Source organism: Phyllopteryx taeniolatus, chromosome 18 (genome assembly GCF_024500385.1).
Source record: "Phyllopteryx taeniolatus isolate TA_2022b chromosome 18, UOR_Ptae_1.2, whole genome shotgun sequence".
Classification (NCBI taxonomy): Eukaryota; Metazoa; Chordata; class Actinopteri; order Syngnathiformes; family Syngnathidae; genus Phyllopteryx; species Phyllopteryx taeniolatus.
The window spans coordinates 18,187,566-18,204,872 of record NC_084519.1 but is presented as its reverse complement, the minus strand read 5'-3'; the positions used below and the strand labels follow the sequence as shown (position 1 = coordinate 18,204,872).

The 17,307-nt window shown below is 44.2% G+C and overlaps 1 protein-coding gene across 2 annotated transcripts; it reads right to left on the bottom strand.

Moving 5' to 3' along the window:
• Window positions 1-1,370: 1,370 nt before the first annotated feature.
• Window positions 1,371-17,011, bottom strand: kcnk2b (potassium channel, subfamily K, member 2b). 2 transcript variants are annotated; one of them, XM_061753431.1, is made up of 7 exons: window positions 16,781-17,011; window positions 14,991-15,260; window positions 12,198-12,315; window positions 10,772-10,932; window positions 8,709-8,904; window positions 7,536-7,678; window positions 1,371-5,171 (listed from the first exon to the last, which is right to left on the bottom strand). In XM_061753431.1, exons 2-7 carry the CDS (start codon window positions 15,177-15,179, stop codon window positions 4,815-4,817), a joined length of 1,164 nt encoding a protein of 387 aa, XP_061609415.1. In that variant the 5' UTR covers window positions 15,180-15,260; window positions 16,781-17,011; the 3' UTR covers window positions 1,371-4,814. The 2 variants fall into 2 exon arrangements, with proteins under 2 accessions (XP_061609415.1, XP_061609414.1); XM_061753430.1 differs by having other exon boundaries at window positions 14,991-15,310; window positions 16,781-16,921.
• Window positions 17,012-17,307: the final 296 nt, after the last annotated feature.

Sequence of the window (17,307 nt, the reverse complement as noted above, 5' to 3'; positions counted from 1 at the left end):
AGGCGGGGCCGGGGATCGAACCCCGGTCCTCAGAACTGTGAGGCAGACGCTCTAACCGTGCCCCCGCACTTATTTTTAAATGTTTTCTTATTGTCCCAGAAGGGAAATGAAGTTGACACTGCGGGATATTGTCTTATTGTGGCCACCACACACGGACGCCACATTTCCCCAAATCAACACAAAAACGTGATGTAGATAAAGTGAAATGAAAAGAACACCCTGGCTTATCAGAAGAAGACAAAGCCGTCGCTATGGCAACGCTTATTTGAAGACATTTTGTTATTACACATAGATTGATTGACTTCGCTTCTTTGGCTTGGGATGATATCAACAAATCATTTCTGTCCAGTCAAAAAAACTCAACTCAAAATGAAGCAATTATTCTTTTTATTGGATCAGAAAAACAAACAAGCTTTTGTTGTGTCTTTTTTTTTATTCACTTTTCAGTAGTTTTAGTATTACTTTTAGTTTTGAAATGTTTTTTCAAATGTATTTTTCATTGTTTTGTTAATTTCCGGTCCGGTCCCAGCGCCCGCCTCCTCAATTAAAAAAATAAAATAAAAGTCTGTCATCGTCGACAAAGCACACTAAAATCGCTTTGTCACTTTTGAAAGTGGATTAGAAAAAGGCGGAATGTTATCAGAAGAAAGATTTGTTTTAAGACAATAACGTGTCATCTCGTGATCTCAGTGAAATAAAGTTGAATTTTGGGAAGTCACATTTTGGAAATAAAGTTGGATTATCTGGAGGGGAAAAAACAAGGTTTCAAAACAGGGTTAGGGTTGAAAATAAGGGTTTCAAAAATGATTAGGGTTTAAGATAGGGTTTCAAAGTAGGGTTTAAAATGATAGTTAAGGTTTCAAAGTAGGGTTAAAATGAGGGTTAGGGTTTCAAAGTAGTTTCAAAATAGGGTTGAGGTTTCAAATTAGTATTAGGGTTTCAAAGTAGGGTTATAAAATAGGGTTAGGGTTTCAAAGTTGCATAACAAAATCGGGTTAGGGTTTCAAAATAGGGGTAGGGTTTGAAAGTAAGGTTTCAAATTAGTGTAAAGGTTTCAAAGTACGCTTTAAAATTAGTGTTAGGGTTTCAAGTTAGGGTTAGACTTTGAAAATAGGGTTTCAAAACATATTTAGGGTTTCAAAATAGGGTTAGGGTTTCAAATTAGGGTTTTAAAATAGGGTTGGGTTTCTAAATCGGCTTTCCAGACAGACTAAATTTAACTAATTGCAAACTTTGTGTGAAATGTTTTGACATCTCCAACATGCGGGAGGTGGCGCGGTTTCGGGTTCTGGTTTTCTGGTCAGGGGTTGCCTTGGGGCAGCGAGTAATAATAAAAAAAAAAATAAAAAAAAAAACACAAACAAGCTTCATCGTTTTGCATATGAAAGACTTTATTTCAAATGTTTTCCAAGTTTGTTTGGCAGTTTGAGGCGACGTTGACAGCTAACGTGGCCGCGTCGTCGCCAAAAACGAGATTTCGTACACGAGAAGTCGGCTAACATTTCGACGCGCATGCAACGCTTGAAAAGTCGCGAGTTGGCAAAAGGCGAACCGCGAGCGTTTTGTTGTTGCAGGTGGCGAAAGGTTGACTTTGCAACGTATTTTGGGCAACATTTGGACGAAAGTGACCCATTCCAAACCAATGCAAAAATCACATTCGGCGTGCCCGCCAACCGTCTAACGGAAAACAAGCGGATGCGCTTTGGAAGTTGGTCGCACGCTAACAACATGCGACCCGACGTATGACGCAACAGCGCCCCTTTTGCACCGCCCGTCAATCATCCATCTTCAGAAAGCCACGCCTTAAGGACGGGACACAAAGTATTGGGACGCCTGACCCAGGAAGCGGAAAAAGCTACTTCACTGATTAACTCTCGATACTTTTGCCCGTCTTTGATAAGACACGATGCATTTTGCTTTGTCGCGTTCAGGACACAGCGCACGGCGCGCCTTGAGCAATGAAAACATAAGACACTTGAACGCGTGATACATTCTGCGGAGACGATGCCGTATATGTTAGCATTAAGCTAGCGGACATTTTGGCCTTTGGGATTCTCTTTTGTTGTACGAGTCAGTTTTACTGTCAAGTTCAGGTGGGAGTGACAAATCAACAGCTCGAAGCGAGCACGTTTTGTACGACGCCGTCGTCTCTCGTTTCTTGACCGTGAAAGTGAAAGCAGGCACTCAGCAATGCTAACAAGTGTGTTGGATAAGTTGAAGTGTGTATTCGTGAGTTTAAATGGGTTTGAAGCATGTGACAGGGGGCAAAACTACATACAAAAAATGAAAAAAAAATACATTCACTCTATATCACGGGTGTCAAACTCAAGTCCGGGGGCTGGATGCGGCCCGCCGCATCATTTTATGTGGCCCGCGAAAGCAAATCATGTGCATCTACTACTTCACCTTTCTTGCTAAAATTGCCAAAAACTTGTCTCCACTTTTATTAACGTCAAGCGATTCCAAGCATTTTGTGTTGGCAAACAACTTCTTTTTTCTTTTTAAATAAATTGAACAAGTTGTTTTCCTTGACTTCCTACTTCAAAACTAGTTTTCCATAAATGTTTTTGTGTATTTACAGTATGTAATAAGATGATGAGACAATTACCCATTTGTATGCTTTCACTGTCATAAGGGAAACGGCGCTCGAAAACCATAGCTACAGTGTGGCCGGCAACAAAAATGAGTTTGACACCCTTGCGGTCTATATCGTCGATTTTCTCCAATCGCCGGTCGGTCCGGAACATTCTGTATCCCCCGTGACGAACGCGGCTTCGCTTCACATATTGGCCGAGATTGCCGTCCTTTTCAGAGCGTCCGCTGCGTTGGTACTACCTCGTGTCTTCCACGCATGTTGACTGCGAGCGTTCCAGTAAGGCACACGTGGGCGATGCCTTCGGGGTGAAGGGCCGCCTGTCAATCATCCGGGGACAACAACAACAACAACAACAACAATAAATGTCAACATTCGTCTTCATCTTGTGAGCGAGGGGCCAAACTGAGAGGAAACGTAACAAGGCATATGTATAAAAAAAAAAAAAAAGACTACGAAAAGCACATTCCTTCTGAAGTGTGTGGTCAGGTGCCGAGGATCCTCGTTTATCTGATGCAGATGTTTGAGCCTCGTGGGTAAATCGCTCATAGAGTCGCTCACAAGTCCAGCGACCCAGATTTGCCAAAGCTTTGATTTCTTTCGTTTCCTTTTCTTCTGTTTGATTGATTGATTGATTTTTTTTTCTGACTCCGATTTGAGTTTGTTCTCACCAGTATTTTGTAGGTTTTTTTTTTTTTTTTTTTACAAATGGCAGATGAATTAGTTGAATATCGAAATAGCATCTATCTACAATGTCGGCCATGTTCGTGGAGTGTTTTGTAGCACGGTTGCCATCTTGTTGGAATGTGTTGGATTATGTCGGCCATGTTTGCGGACAGAGTTTCAGCACGCCGGCCGTGTTTGCGGAGTCTCTGGCATCATGTTGGTCATTTTTGTGGAGCGATTTGCTGCATGGCGGCCATATTTCTTGAGTCTTTTGCGTCGCGTCGCTGAACAGTGGATCTTCGAGAAAACGGAGCGTCGGAACTGAACGATGTGTCCAAAAATAGTTTTCATTTGTCACTTAAATTGCCGTTGACGAAGTCTTTTAGTTCCATAATTGGCCACTGTTGTTTACTGGCGCTGTGGCGCAACGCAGGCAGAGAATGGGGCTGACGTATTTACGGCTCACAGAGATACAAAAAACAGATCCAATTCCAAAAGACGGGCCTCCCGTGTCTATGTGGCGGCCATGTTGAATGCGGGGCATTGATGTGGCGACCATCTATGTATTGTCTATTGTGCATAGAGCGAGAGAGAGAGAGAGAGAGAGAGAGAGAGAGAGTGGCATGGCTCTGAGGAATACAAAACACAAGTCTCTAAAGTGTGGAACATGCTATTTTTGGTACAGTAAGATTTTTTTTGTTATCAAGCTGTTCGCCTTTGGCAACGGATTTGGAGCGAGGGAGCACACTAATTCCTCACAAGCCACTTGCCTACGATGAGTACTGTACGTCAACAATGTCACTGTGACCAAGGAAACCGGCGTTTGGATGAAATATGAAACTTTCAAACATTTTCAAGCTTAACTTGAGACTGTACCGGGCGTTTTTTAAGGCCACGAGAAAAATAACTGAAAACAATAATTTTGTACCGTACTGTAATATGGGTGCATATGGCTTAAGAAAAAGTGCTTCAATTTAACGGCCAATCGGCTATCTGGGACGACCCCCCGCCCCTATTAATCCGTTCTATCGAGGTTCCACTGTAATGAATTTAATGCAGCTGCATTTGATTTAGTGAATTTCTATTAAACAAGTCATGAATATTTCAGTTGAAAATATTGCATTGCCACTTAGGTGCGTACATGGTAGTTATGTTTCGTTGGCGTTAGGATTATAAAAAAAATTCGCCGCACCCCAAAGGTTTCGAATCCCTAGTTCTGGAATGTCGGGTCGGCCATGTTTTGCGGATTGCTGCGAAGGTGGCTTAGGTTTCTAAGCCCTCTTCGAAGCAATGCGACTGAACTTTCTGTAATATTTGCTACTAAACTCTCATGAGACCGTGTCGATGGAAGGGGCGGAGCTACCCGGCGGCCACCGCTATCGTGTTTTTGCAAGGCGGAAAAGTAGCATCGGCACCGCGGCCCCTTCGACGATCGATTTCGGCCGCCCCGCGAAAAATCTTCTGGCTACGCCCCTGTTCGACGGAACGTTGCGAGCTTCTCGAGGCTCCTCCCCCGTACGAGCCTCCGGTGCACGGGAATGCTTGGAACGTGTCCTCATTCGGAGTTTTCAACGACGGCGACCTCCAGCCGGTCGGCAAAGTCCGGGCTGAGGCCGTTGAGGAAGAGGCCGCCGTCGCGGGTCAGCGCGCCCGGCACGGGCGTGAGCGACAGAGTCAAGTTGGAGTACGCCTCGCGCTCGTCGGCGAGGTTGGCCGACAGCGTCCGTTTGCCGGGCGTCATTTCCTGGCTGGCGGAGGCGTTGATGCCCAGCTCTGACGACAGTTTGCGCTTGATGGAGGCGGCGCGCTGGAACCTGTCGTAGATGTCCACGCTCAGGCGCCGGCGGGTCTCTTTGAACTCAGCCGACACGTTGGCCGTCCACTCGGCCGCGTGAGCCCGGAACTCGCCCACCTGCGGCCACAAATCCACCAGTTAAAGCTCAGGCTCCGAGGACGCCATTTTGAATTTGGGCCCAACCTACGGTGCGGGTTTCAGGCCTCTAACCAAAATTGAAATTCAAATGTACGCAGAGGCTTTGAATATGCGATGAAATTCACTCATAATGTTATCCTTTTAGGCTTTTTAAAAAAAATGTATTTTCTGTCATTTGCCAAGACAGCAAGAGTAGCCCAGAGCCCCTTGATGAAAAATTCCAATGAAACATTTAAAATGTATGAATAAAATCAGTTGTACATGCTTTGGATAGACGGTCATATTTGTTTCAAATGTTGTATTTTTGTAATTCAGCCCAACAGACTGCGTTCTCGAGGTCGCTGACTGAAAAAAACCAAACAAACACATGAAATCAAATATATTGATTCAAAGTGGCTTAGGATTTGCACACATTGGAATGTGGTCACGGACGCAAAGGCCGAAAAACCAAATGATTTTCTAGCAGCCATGGAAACAGCGGCCGTTGGTCAACAGAGGGCGCCAGGGTGCCGCCCCACCACTCACGGTAGCGTTACTTTCCTTGAAAGTGAAACATTTCCAAAAATATGAAATATCTAATATAACATGTAATCATGTTGACACTGAAATAAAAAATATACTGTATGTCTATCTATTTTGAGATAAATAGTTTGTAGGTAATGATGAGTGAAGTTCTTTCATTCATCTCCGTTGTCTGTTTTGGTGACGGACATTTGTTCCGCTCTGGGGCGCAAAAATGGTTCACCCGTTGACTCTGGTTGGAAGTTTAGCAAATGACACCTATCATTTGAATATCACGCCATATAAAGAGATGAATAAAATGTCGTTGACTCCGCAGCTCGCGTTCCAGGCCGAACCGTGACGAGCGGCGAGCGTATCCTCGAATATGTCCAACACGCCGGCTCGGGAGCGAGCGCGCGATCGATCGAGGCGCTCCGTCGGGTCTCTGCGGCCTGTTTATTTATTTACCAGGCTCTGAAGTGTGCTCGGTTAAAGCTTCGGCCCGTTTAGGCGGGAACGTATGTCTGCCGCGCACACGGCGGCGTCACACGGTTCGAGCGCGTGCTTCCACCTCCTCCTCCTCCTCCTCACTTTGGCCGTCTGTCCGCACGTCTTGCGAAGCTTGAAATTCCGAGCGGAGCTGCCAGCGTGTACTGTACCCGCTAATTAGAGAAAAACAGCCAATCCCCCGATGGGTTGCACAGCAGAGAGTCGTTTGCAATGCGGGAGACGACCCGCAGTATGTATGTACAAAATGTGCGATGCGCTCTCTATTCACGTGTGAATAAAGGATGAAGCTGCTGCGAGCAATCGTGGGTTTTCGCTTATAGCGCCGGTGTCAAACTCAAGGCCCGGGAGCCAGAGCCGGGCCCGCCACAGGATTTGAATCATGCGTGTCGATTTCCGTGATTCTTGTCGAAATCTGTACCGAGATTTCAAATTGTCCTATTTCGTAAATAACATTGAGATATTGTAAGCATGTTTGTGTTGCCAAATACGAACAATAGTTGAAAAACACATTAGCCTTGATTTCTGATTCCAAAACGAGTTGATACATTTCGGGTGTGATGATACGATGAGGTGATTCGGCTGGTAGGCCGTTACAGCCAAAAAATAAACAATCAAAATAAAGAGGATGAGGCGATTAAAGATTTGTACGGTTTCCCCTGACTACAACGTGGCCCGCGACAAAAATGACTTTGACACCCCCCGACTTCAAGCAACACTATGGCATCATTTGATCCCGCAAGACACGCCCTCTTCCTTCAACGTTGTGGCAACTTTGGAATCAACATGTTGGACATTGCGGTCATCTACGAGCAAGTATGTGTAGGTGCAACAGGTCAGGCCCAACATGGCTTCTTCACTGTAACGCTTTCTACTGTACACTCGGTGAGGTCACGGGGTCACGAGGGCCCCGGTGAGTTGTACCAAATCTGAATGATTATCATTATTCGGGCTCGGTTCATGAAATCCAAAGGATCAGTTATTGTGTGAAACACCACGCTAAGATAGGCATATGTCGGTAGGAATATGAAAGTCACCCTTTGCGAATATATTATCTGCACGGGTCAAGAAGTCAGCAACAAATTCCGAAAGTTCATCTAAAAACGGCAGCGTAAGCACCGCAAGGTAAAACGGCAACGGTGCAACGAGAAGCTCGAATGTCTTCGAGTCGTCGTCGGACGTTGAGAACGGATGAGCCGAACGTTGCGATGTCCCTGCCCTTCTTGACACGCGAAGTTTGGGGGAGGGCCTTCAAAGCCTCTCAACACGGTTTTGATGCGACGCATCCTGCCGATGAGGAAAAATTGGATATCGCAGCAACCCCCCCCCAGGTACCTCCTCCTTGGTTTTCTTGGAGATGACACGGAACCAGTCGCCGATCATGCTGAGCACGGCGGCGAAGTAGGCCAAACCCACCAGGATCCAGAACCACACCACCGGCTTGTAGTACTTGAGGTACTCCGGACTCTCGGAACCACCTGCGCAAGCACAGCCGCGCTCAGCTATCGAATAAAGAACTTTTCAAACCTTTGGACAGTTTCCTTCTTATGTAAGGTCGGATTCTTAACGGAAGGAAACCAGGGAAGACGCGTACATTTGAAAAAAATACACATTTCCGGTGAATGAGTTCACGAGAGTAGCGGAGGGCAGCGTCGTTCCTTGGATAAAAGCCGTCCGGCCCGGCCTGACTCGCTGACGCGGCGCAAAGCGGAGATTTGGATTCATCTGGAAGCGGTGCCGCCGACACGCGCTTCGGCGGCACGACAGCCTGCGGAGTCGACTTTTTAACCGACCGCGTTGGCACAGACGCTAATCCATAATCGTTAGGTCCGCTCGGGAGAATCTAGTCACACAGCTTAAGTGTTCCGCGCTCGCCGCCCATCTGCCGCTCTTCGCGTTCTCGCTTGTCTGTCAAACTACAAAGACGGACTAAGAGGAAAAGTTAGAATGTGTTAATATTACAAGTAGGAAGTTGTTATTTTAGAAGGATAAAATGCGCATAACATTCTGAAAATGATGCAAAGTTTGCAAGCTTTACCAGAATCAAGTTGTGACTATATAAGAACGATAGTTTGGTATAAAAAGCTGTTATAAACATTTGAAAAACATTTGCTGTCATGTACAATGTTTTTACAATTGTTTGGATCAAATGTCATCATCTTAAAAATGGATCGTTTACAAGAAGGGAAACATTTGATTTGATTTGAAGATTTAAGAAAAGAAGTTCCAATGTACAATTAAAAGTACCTTTGTAATTTCATTTATGAGAAGGGTTTTCATTTCACAAGAAAAAAAAGAAGCTATCATTTTTTTCTCAAAGGAACTGCAATCTCAGGAGAATTTACAACTAAAAATTGTAAATGTTGAAAAATGGCATGAAATGAGAAATCATCTCGTAATCGTATCCTAAAAAGTCCGAAATGACGAGTTACAGGCAGCCTTCGTGTCAAGTGCAACTTTGAAAAGAAGGCGTGGGAACAGCGTACGGAAGGCGGCGAAGCGAAAGACCTTTTTCCCCGGCCACAAAGTCTCCGAACCCGATGGTGGTGAGCGTGATGACCACGAAGTAGATGGACTCCAGCGTGCTCCAGCCCTCGATGTGCTTGAAGATGACCGCCGGCAGCGCCACGAAGATCAGGCAGCCGAACAGGATGAAGAGCAGCGTGGAGATGACGCGGATCTGGGTCTGGCTGACTTTCCACTTCTGCGGCGACACAGAACGAGTGCGAGTGACGCCGGTGAGGAGTTTCCGGCTTCGCTTCGGCAGCTCGGGTTAAGTCTCCCTCAGACGCCAGCTGGACCGAGCGCGCCTTTTATTTGACGGCGCTTTTTGCGTCTGCGGTCTGATAACAAGTTTCTCAGTGAGTACCTCACTGTTGGTGACCGAAACTCCCTGAAAAGTGAAAATAAATGTGACACGGTACACAGAAGAGTGTTGTTAACAACCCTGCCAAATTTCAAAAACTGCAATGTTATAATATTGATAACAATAATGAGGCTTCAAAATCACACAAAAAACAACCCCCCCCCCCCAAAAAAAAAAGCCACTCTGTTGCCGTGTCCTCTCAGTCCAACACTACGGACTTCTACGACCGGGACAAAGATATGCTACTTTGTCTAGCGTCGTACTTATTCCTACACACAACTGCGTTTCAGCCACAGAAATATAAAACGCTTAAAGCCTCCGGCGGCTGGAATATATCCCACCGGGTCATCGCAGGGCTTGTCCACGCCGCAACAACGAGGCACTCTAAAGGAGCCACGCCAGCCCGAAGCCCCGGTTCGTTCAAGTCGGAATAACTAACTAACCCAAACTCTTTGGACTTCCGCACGTCTCCGTGTGACGCGCGTCCTCTCACGGCCGACAACGAGGCGCTCCAAAGCGGCCCGCAAATGCCTCCCGTCCGACGAAGCCGACACTTCCTCCCGCACGCTTTGCTCGATAGACCAGAACACAATAAAATTGAAAAAAGTCATAGTATGACAAGAGTGCATTTGTCTCTCTATATTTTCCTTCCATAAGATGAGGCGAGCACTCGGCCCATTCTACCGTTTGTCCATTTCGTCCACTCTCGCTGAGCCAAATCCTTGCAGGACTCAAAACTGTTTCGTCCTCCAAAACATCCCGGTGCCCGCCGTCACGTGACCGACACAACATGCACGGCTCCAGCTTGGAAGTAAATGATGCACATCGCCGATTTATGTCTCTTGCAGCGCACGTCAGACGCCAGTCTGCCTTCCCACATGAGCCCCCCCCCCATATTACGTAAGCCACGAAACCCGAGCGAGAGCACAGGAAGACCGCTGCTGGAGTTTCCAAGTGTGCAGGAGGAGCGGCGGTAACATTGATGAGCTCCAGAGACACGCGTGCATCTTGCGTTATTTCACATCGGACGGCGTGCGGAAACGCACGTTTCCCATTGGCTGACGAGCACCGACGGCCACGAGGGGAATTCCTCACCTCCTTCAAATTCATCCCGATGCGCGTTTTCAACGCAGCTTGAACGCCCTCTCCGCTCCGCTCCATCATTGAGGAAATTTCTTTTGAAAACAACACAACATGTAGGGTCCAGAAAGACACCATTGATAACATTACATTTAATACTACTGCTACTACTACTAATAATAATAATCATCATTTACTGTGATATTTTAATCAAGTCTAGTTTGTCATCCTATCGATCTCATTTCAAATTCAACAAACTCCTTGCCAACCAACCACATGGTCTCCCATCCCTTTATGGCCTTTAATTCATATTTATGACTAATTAAATATAATGAAGTGTTCTTCCATCAAGATAAAAAAAATACAAATAAAAAAACAAAAATCACACAGGAGCCCATGCAAGAAGTTATCATTGAGCTTACAATAAAGAAATAGAAGCCAAAGTGTCCATGTTACTTGTCAATTTCAGGTCGTGAGAAAACTGTATTTTCTTTTGGTACCTGGGAGTCTGTTGGCATGGCAACCCTGCATCCGCCGCTTCCACAGACGCGTAGCGGGAGGCAAACGTTCACAGAGAGATGACACATATGACATTGCGCCGGGAAAAAAAACAAAAGAGGCTCACCACGATCATCTTCTCCACTTTGGCGATGCCCTTGCCAAAAATGGTGCCCAGCTGGTCGCCCACGCCGGCCAACAGGAAGCCGAAGAGGGGGATCCCCATCAGAGCGTAAATGATGCAGAAGATCCGCCCGCCTTCCGTGTGTGGCGAGATGTTGCCAAATCCTGTCAGGAGGCCGGAAAACGTGCGTTGGTTCCAATTCCAAGGGGAGATTAGACGTTTAATTAGTCCATTTACAGCTGATGCGGCGTCTCGTTAACGTGCGATTAACGGAGCGCGCGCCGCTTAAATGCGATCGTCTGTCTGACGACTTCCGGGACTGGAGCGACGCTAAATGCGAGAAACGTGCCAATCGCAGCTTGTTCGGTGTCAGCAGTCGGAAGAAAAAACGGAAAATGGTGTTTTGGTGTCAAACGGCACTGCAGGATTTCCCCCAAAATTTTTGGGGGTGGGGTGTGTGTGTGTGTGTGTGGAGGGCGGGGGGGGGGGGTGGGGGGGTCGGGTTAACGCGTCATCTTATTTTCAAACAGTAACCAATTAAATTAGCAGACTTGAATGAGATTCAATACAAGACCTGGATGAAATATGAATATACATTATTAATCTCATAATTGTTGTTTATTTTTGGTTGAGAGCTACACACACACACAGGTATACATATATACATATATCCATAAAGTATTGTATATATTTTTGTATTTTTTCCAGCCAACTGTATTTGGATTAGGAATTAAATCAATGAAAAATATTATATAACAAATAATACGGATAGCATACAATAATAATAGTGGACAAATAATTAAAAATAATAAAAGAATAAATAAAACAAGCATCCACAGGGACCTTAAAATATGATATATAATTCATTTTGTTTGATTATTTTTTTAAAGTAACTTATGATTATTAATACATTATCAAAACAAAATATAAAAACAATTTCTTCCATTTCTTTATTTCTATTCAACACATACCTGATAGTGTATTTAATATCTATATATATTTTAAATAATACATTCAATAAAATATGCATGTGTATATTTGTATTTATTTGGAAAAATATTTGTATTAATTTCATGGTTATATATCATATTTATAATATATTCTGTATTCCACGTTCGTTTCATTCAAGTGTTGAAAAATGAGCCGGCCGTTTAAAGTGACGGCCACTAAAAAATATTATTATGAATTATTATGTTTATTAATGTGCTTCTCGTCGAACATCTGACAAACGTGATGAGCTGCGACGAGGAAACGACGGCGGCCAACGTTCACGTTCACCTCAAGAGGAACGAAAATCAGATATATCGTAAGCGCCTTATTACGCGGTGTAGGATTGCACACTTGTACGACACCAGGCCAGTTTCGTGTTCAAATCTTCATCAACATTGCACGGCGACTGCGGCAAAACGGCTTTGGCGGGGACGCTCACCGATGGTGGTGATGACGGTTCCCGCGAAGAAGAACGACGAGCCGAGGTCCCACAGGCTCGTCCGGTTGCTGGAGTTTCCCGACGGGTTCACACCAGCTCGGACGGCCGAAACCACTTGCTGGAGCGAGGGAATCCGAACGACGACAACAACAAAAGGCACAATTGGTGAACGAGAGAAAGGCGGCGGAACGCGCCAATTCTCACGAGGATCGCTTTGACAGGCGATGCCGACATCCAATTATCCATCCATCCATCTCTAATTAACAGCGCTGGAGAACAAAGAGCATCTGGTGCATCTACATGCAACTCAAGTACCAGGAACGTTGAGTTCTTTTCACTTTGCAGCAAGGTCCGTACCTTGTGGCAACAGAAAAGGGTCTTCCCCAAACCTGGGAGCATACGACCGATCGCCTTTGTGTTGCAATAAGGTCTGTACCTTGGTAAAACTTGGTAAAACATGAAAATCTGCTCAGAGAAACACGGAAACGTACGGTTGCCCCATACAATTGTCTTTTCGGTTTTTCTGCATGGTCCGTTCCTTGGCACCTCACTCGACACCGCCGATTCATTCTCTTTTTCTTTTTGTCCGAGCAGACTTTTATGCTAGCGACTGGCGAGTGGTGGCACCGCCGGAAACACAAGAGCAATTTTCTTCTGTCTGCTTCGAGTTCTCATTACTGGACAAACAATTCTCTCTCTCTCTCTCTTTCTCTGTGTTTGATTTCCAGTGGTGCAAAAGATGAGCACTCCGTCATTTAAAAACAGCTTTTTTCATCTACCAGGGAAATAATAAAGCTCTTCTCTTCTCGCGGAACTGACAATTTGATGAAAACATTTGCAGACATGCTAAGAGTTGAGCCAACGTTGCACTGCAAATGCCGTCGCGGTCATTTGTTATGTCAACAGTGCCGCCAGTGCACCGCTACTGACAATTCGTGACTGTTGGAACATCCCACAATTGCTACAATTTGGTGTTCAACCGACATTTTCGGGGAAAAACAAAAGATATGCTACTTTCTGTTAGCCTGTCTATTGTGTTTCACATTATTTGTTAGCATTAAGCTAGCAGACTTTTGTTATTAAATTGTTTGGTCGAATATTTGGCCGTTAAAATACGCGATATTGAATTGTCATTTATGCGATGCTCACTTCTTCGTCTACTCTGATCCAAACGCTCGGCCTGTCAATCAAAGAGTAGAAGTCGAACGCCCCCGAACGGCGGCTCGCGCTCGCTTACGAACGTACGTTGTATGTTGTATGTTGTATGTGTTGACGCTCCGGGTGTGTTCGAGTAGCAGTTGTTTGAAGGTTTAGAAGAATTACCGTCAAATGACAAAAGTGTCAAAAGTGTGACAATAAAAGAATAGAACTTTATTTATTTCAATTGTATCATACAGCGGCTAACCCGACTTAATAACTTCTGCTTTATTGCTTGTATGGGGACGATGTCATCTTTTGCAGACTTTCTGCCACTTGAAATGTCAGTAAAGGTCCTTTTAGCCAAAAACAAACAAACAAACAAACAAACAAACAAACAGCTCAGTGGCTTGTACATGGGCCTGTCTATGTACATATTGGTCATCAATCGTGAGATGGAAACGAACAAGGGAAGCTCTCCGGGGAGGCAGCGGACAATCACTCTTTGTATAATGAAGAACAGGCTTTTTCCCCCCTAAGTGTGAGAGACATAAATATAAAATCAATCGTAGTTCCTTTGGTTCACAACGATGAGAACATTTGAGATCTCTGCGGAGCGCTCGTCTCATTTTGACTCGAGGCAGAACATTAAGAAACAATAATGCATTATGCGCAATAAAACTGGACTTTCTTTTTGGGAATGTAATTTATCTCGCAGTAGTTTCTTCGACCATGTCTTCATACCATTTATGAGTTTTTGTTTTGTTTTTATTTTTCTAATTACAAATAAAGATCATCTTCATCATCAATTCAACGGGTAGTGCTATTTAACTACATTGCTAACGTTAAGGGCATTCTAGCCAATTAGATCTATCTAAAAAATCTATTTTAGAAAAAGAAGCAAAAGGAGAAAAGAATAATAATACATGTGGACTGCCATTCGAGCATCTATTATCTATTATTATCCATTTATTGTAAATGTGAGATACGGCAACCACGTCAGTGCATGGGAACAAATGAGCAAGCTTTGTTTTTGTTTTTGTTTTGTTTTGTTCACAAAAAGAAACGCTGAATTGTGTCTTTTGCCTTTCTGTTTCTATGACTGCGACGTCATCTGTTGGCCCGGTTGCCACACAGAAACAATTTCATCCCACGAACCCATTCATCGTCTGTTTTCGACACCGTTTGTCCACATTAGCGTCGCAGTCGATCCGGAGCCCGGTACACCCCGGTTCGGCTGAAACGCCGTCGCGTGGCGGAGCACTTTGGAGTCAAGTCCTCCTCCCCGAATAAAAAAAAAAAGAACATCTGCGACGTGCATTTAGCTAGCTAGCATCTTCTTCATCTTCTCCTCAAAAGCTGCGCTGATCTCAAATCCAAAGCGATGCAACGTCGCCATCTCCAGCGATCTGTTCGTCATTACAGTGGTTTACAAACCTGAATTTCACAGACAAGCTGGGCGAGACCCTCCTCTACCAGTTGAAAAACATACTTGACGTATATATTCGTCAGTGGCAGTAAACGCTTGGATTCCTGTGGGCAAATATTAACATCTGTGGCACCGAATGAGTTGAGTACAGCGTGCAAGTACTTGTATCACCTCTAATGTTAAAACTTTGTTATTTCCCCCAAAAAGAAGTGTATCATGTTTTTTACCTTGACCAGATCCTCCAGCTCGGAGGAGTTGACGCAGGCGTGCAGGGCCAAGAAGTCTAGCTTCTCGGCCAGGATGGCCAACTTCTGCGATCGCTCGTGCGGCTGCTCCAGCGCGCGGAAGACGGCGGCGCCGATCACCAGGTAGACCACCACCAGGAAGAAGATGGCCGACACAGTCTTCCAGCGCATGACGGTGGCGCGGGCGACGTCGCGCTCGTCCTCCTCGGGGCACGTCAGCACCACCGACTTGGCCGAGAACGACAGGCGGGGCTTGGAGTTGTGGGCGGCAGATTTGGGGTCAAGGAGGTCAGGTGCGGCCACTAAACAAGGGCGCATTTTATATTTCATACAGAGCACGATGGCTTCGCAGTTTGACATTCAAACAGCAACGTGGGCCTGACTGGTGGATTGGTCTTTTTTTTATGCCAAACCCGATGAATTCTGCCTAGCTACAAGTAATACAAGAAATATTTTTTTTCCTGGTCATATCTCAATGAAATTAAAAAAAAGATGATTAATTTATAAACAATTCATAATTTTTTAAAATTATATATTATGTTATATATTTACATACAGTATATTGCCTCCATATTTGTTGAATCCCAATAACAATAATAGATCATAAAAATCAAAGAAAGTTCTAGAAAAAGATTTTTAGAATGTGAAAAAATAGAACAAAAATAAATCAAATCAAACATAAAATAAATAATAAAACCAGAAAAAATACAAATAAGAACAATAAAAATCAAATAAAATTCATGAAATCTAAGCAAAAATGTGTCTCTCCTTTTCAAGTCATTTGGCGCTGGGCGGACTATCTAGCTCTCTATCCATCTGCGTAAAAGAATAGAAAATGTTTGTAAAACAATAAAAAAGTTAAAAAACAAAACAATAACTAAACGACATTGCTCCCCAATGTTCCATCCATCCATGTACAATATATTGCATACAAGTAAAGCTTTGTATTCATCCCTTTCATAATGACTCGTGATTTTCATTCATAGATTTATCATTTTTACAACTGAAATGCAAAATAGTTTATACTGCATGTTGTCAGATCAAAACATACAACAAAGTCACAGTGGACCAGGTTACGGCCAGCAAAATCAAGTAAACAGCGCAGTACCAGGGAAACTCATCAAATACTAAAATATTAATACTAAAAGGCATTCTTAGCCGGCAACTGTGGTTGGCTGCAGTTGCATAACCACTTTAGTGGCGCTGCTAATAAGTTTTACAGGCGTAACCAGCCAATAAACACAAGCTGAATAAAAGCCATCTTGCAACCACACATATATATATATATATATATATATATATTATGAGAAGAAAATCCTTCTAAATAGGATGAAGGGTGAAATACAGCCAAAATGATAACTGTAAAATAGATATAAAAATGTTACATAAATCACCAAATTGGATTAAAAATAATAAAAATCTAATAACAAAAATAACAGTAATACTACTACTAGCACTAATAATAATAATTTTTTAAAAATGAAATTGGACTATAAATAGTTATGATGAACATAAAATGTTTACTTTTTATACAACATAAAAATGCAAATTTAATATAAAATATGAAAAAATAAAATTAGTCAAAATCGAAACAAAGGTACCAACAAATAATCATGATTTTTGCAATAGTAATGCATAATAAGCATTTCCCTTATGCAGAAGCTTTTTTCAGTTCAAGCTAAAAGAAAGAGATTGTCTCGAAATATACTGAATTAATAAAGAATTAATAAACAAAAACAAAAAAGAGAATTGAAATCATTTGAGGCACTTACTTCTCTACCATCTCCTCTCTTCTTGGTTTCCTTATCTCCGATAAAGTGCTCGCCGCCCCCTTCCTCCTCTTCCTCCTCTTCCTCACTGGAGTTGTTGATGATTTTTGCCTCCCGTGACGGACGTGGGCGCGCTCCGCGTGGCTCCTCCGGTGTGTCGTCTCCGGCGGAGGGAGAAACGCGGGCAGGACATGATGTGGCGCACCTGCTAGACACGCCGGAAAAACTCCTCCGTCAAATCCCTCCAGGGTCTCGGGGAGCCCGCTGGATCCGCTGGTCTGGACGACTTCAGCGATCTGCCTTCAGTGCTGGAGGAGGCTGAATGCCTTGGTGAGAGAGAGAGAGAGAGAGAGAGAGAGAGAGCGACAGAGTGACAGAGCGAGCGAGAACAAGAGAGAGAGAGCGAGAGAGAGAGAGAGAACGCGAGAGAGACATCTTGCACAATCTAATGAGATCTAATGAGCGAGCGCCAACTGGAGATACTGTACGAGCGCAGTTTGCAGGCAGTGAACGCAACTCAACTCAGTTTG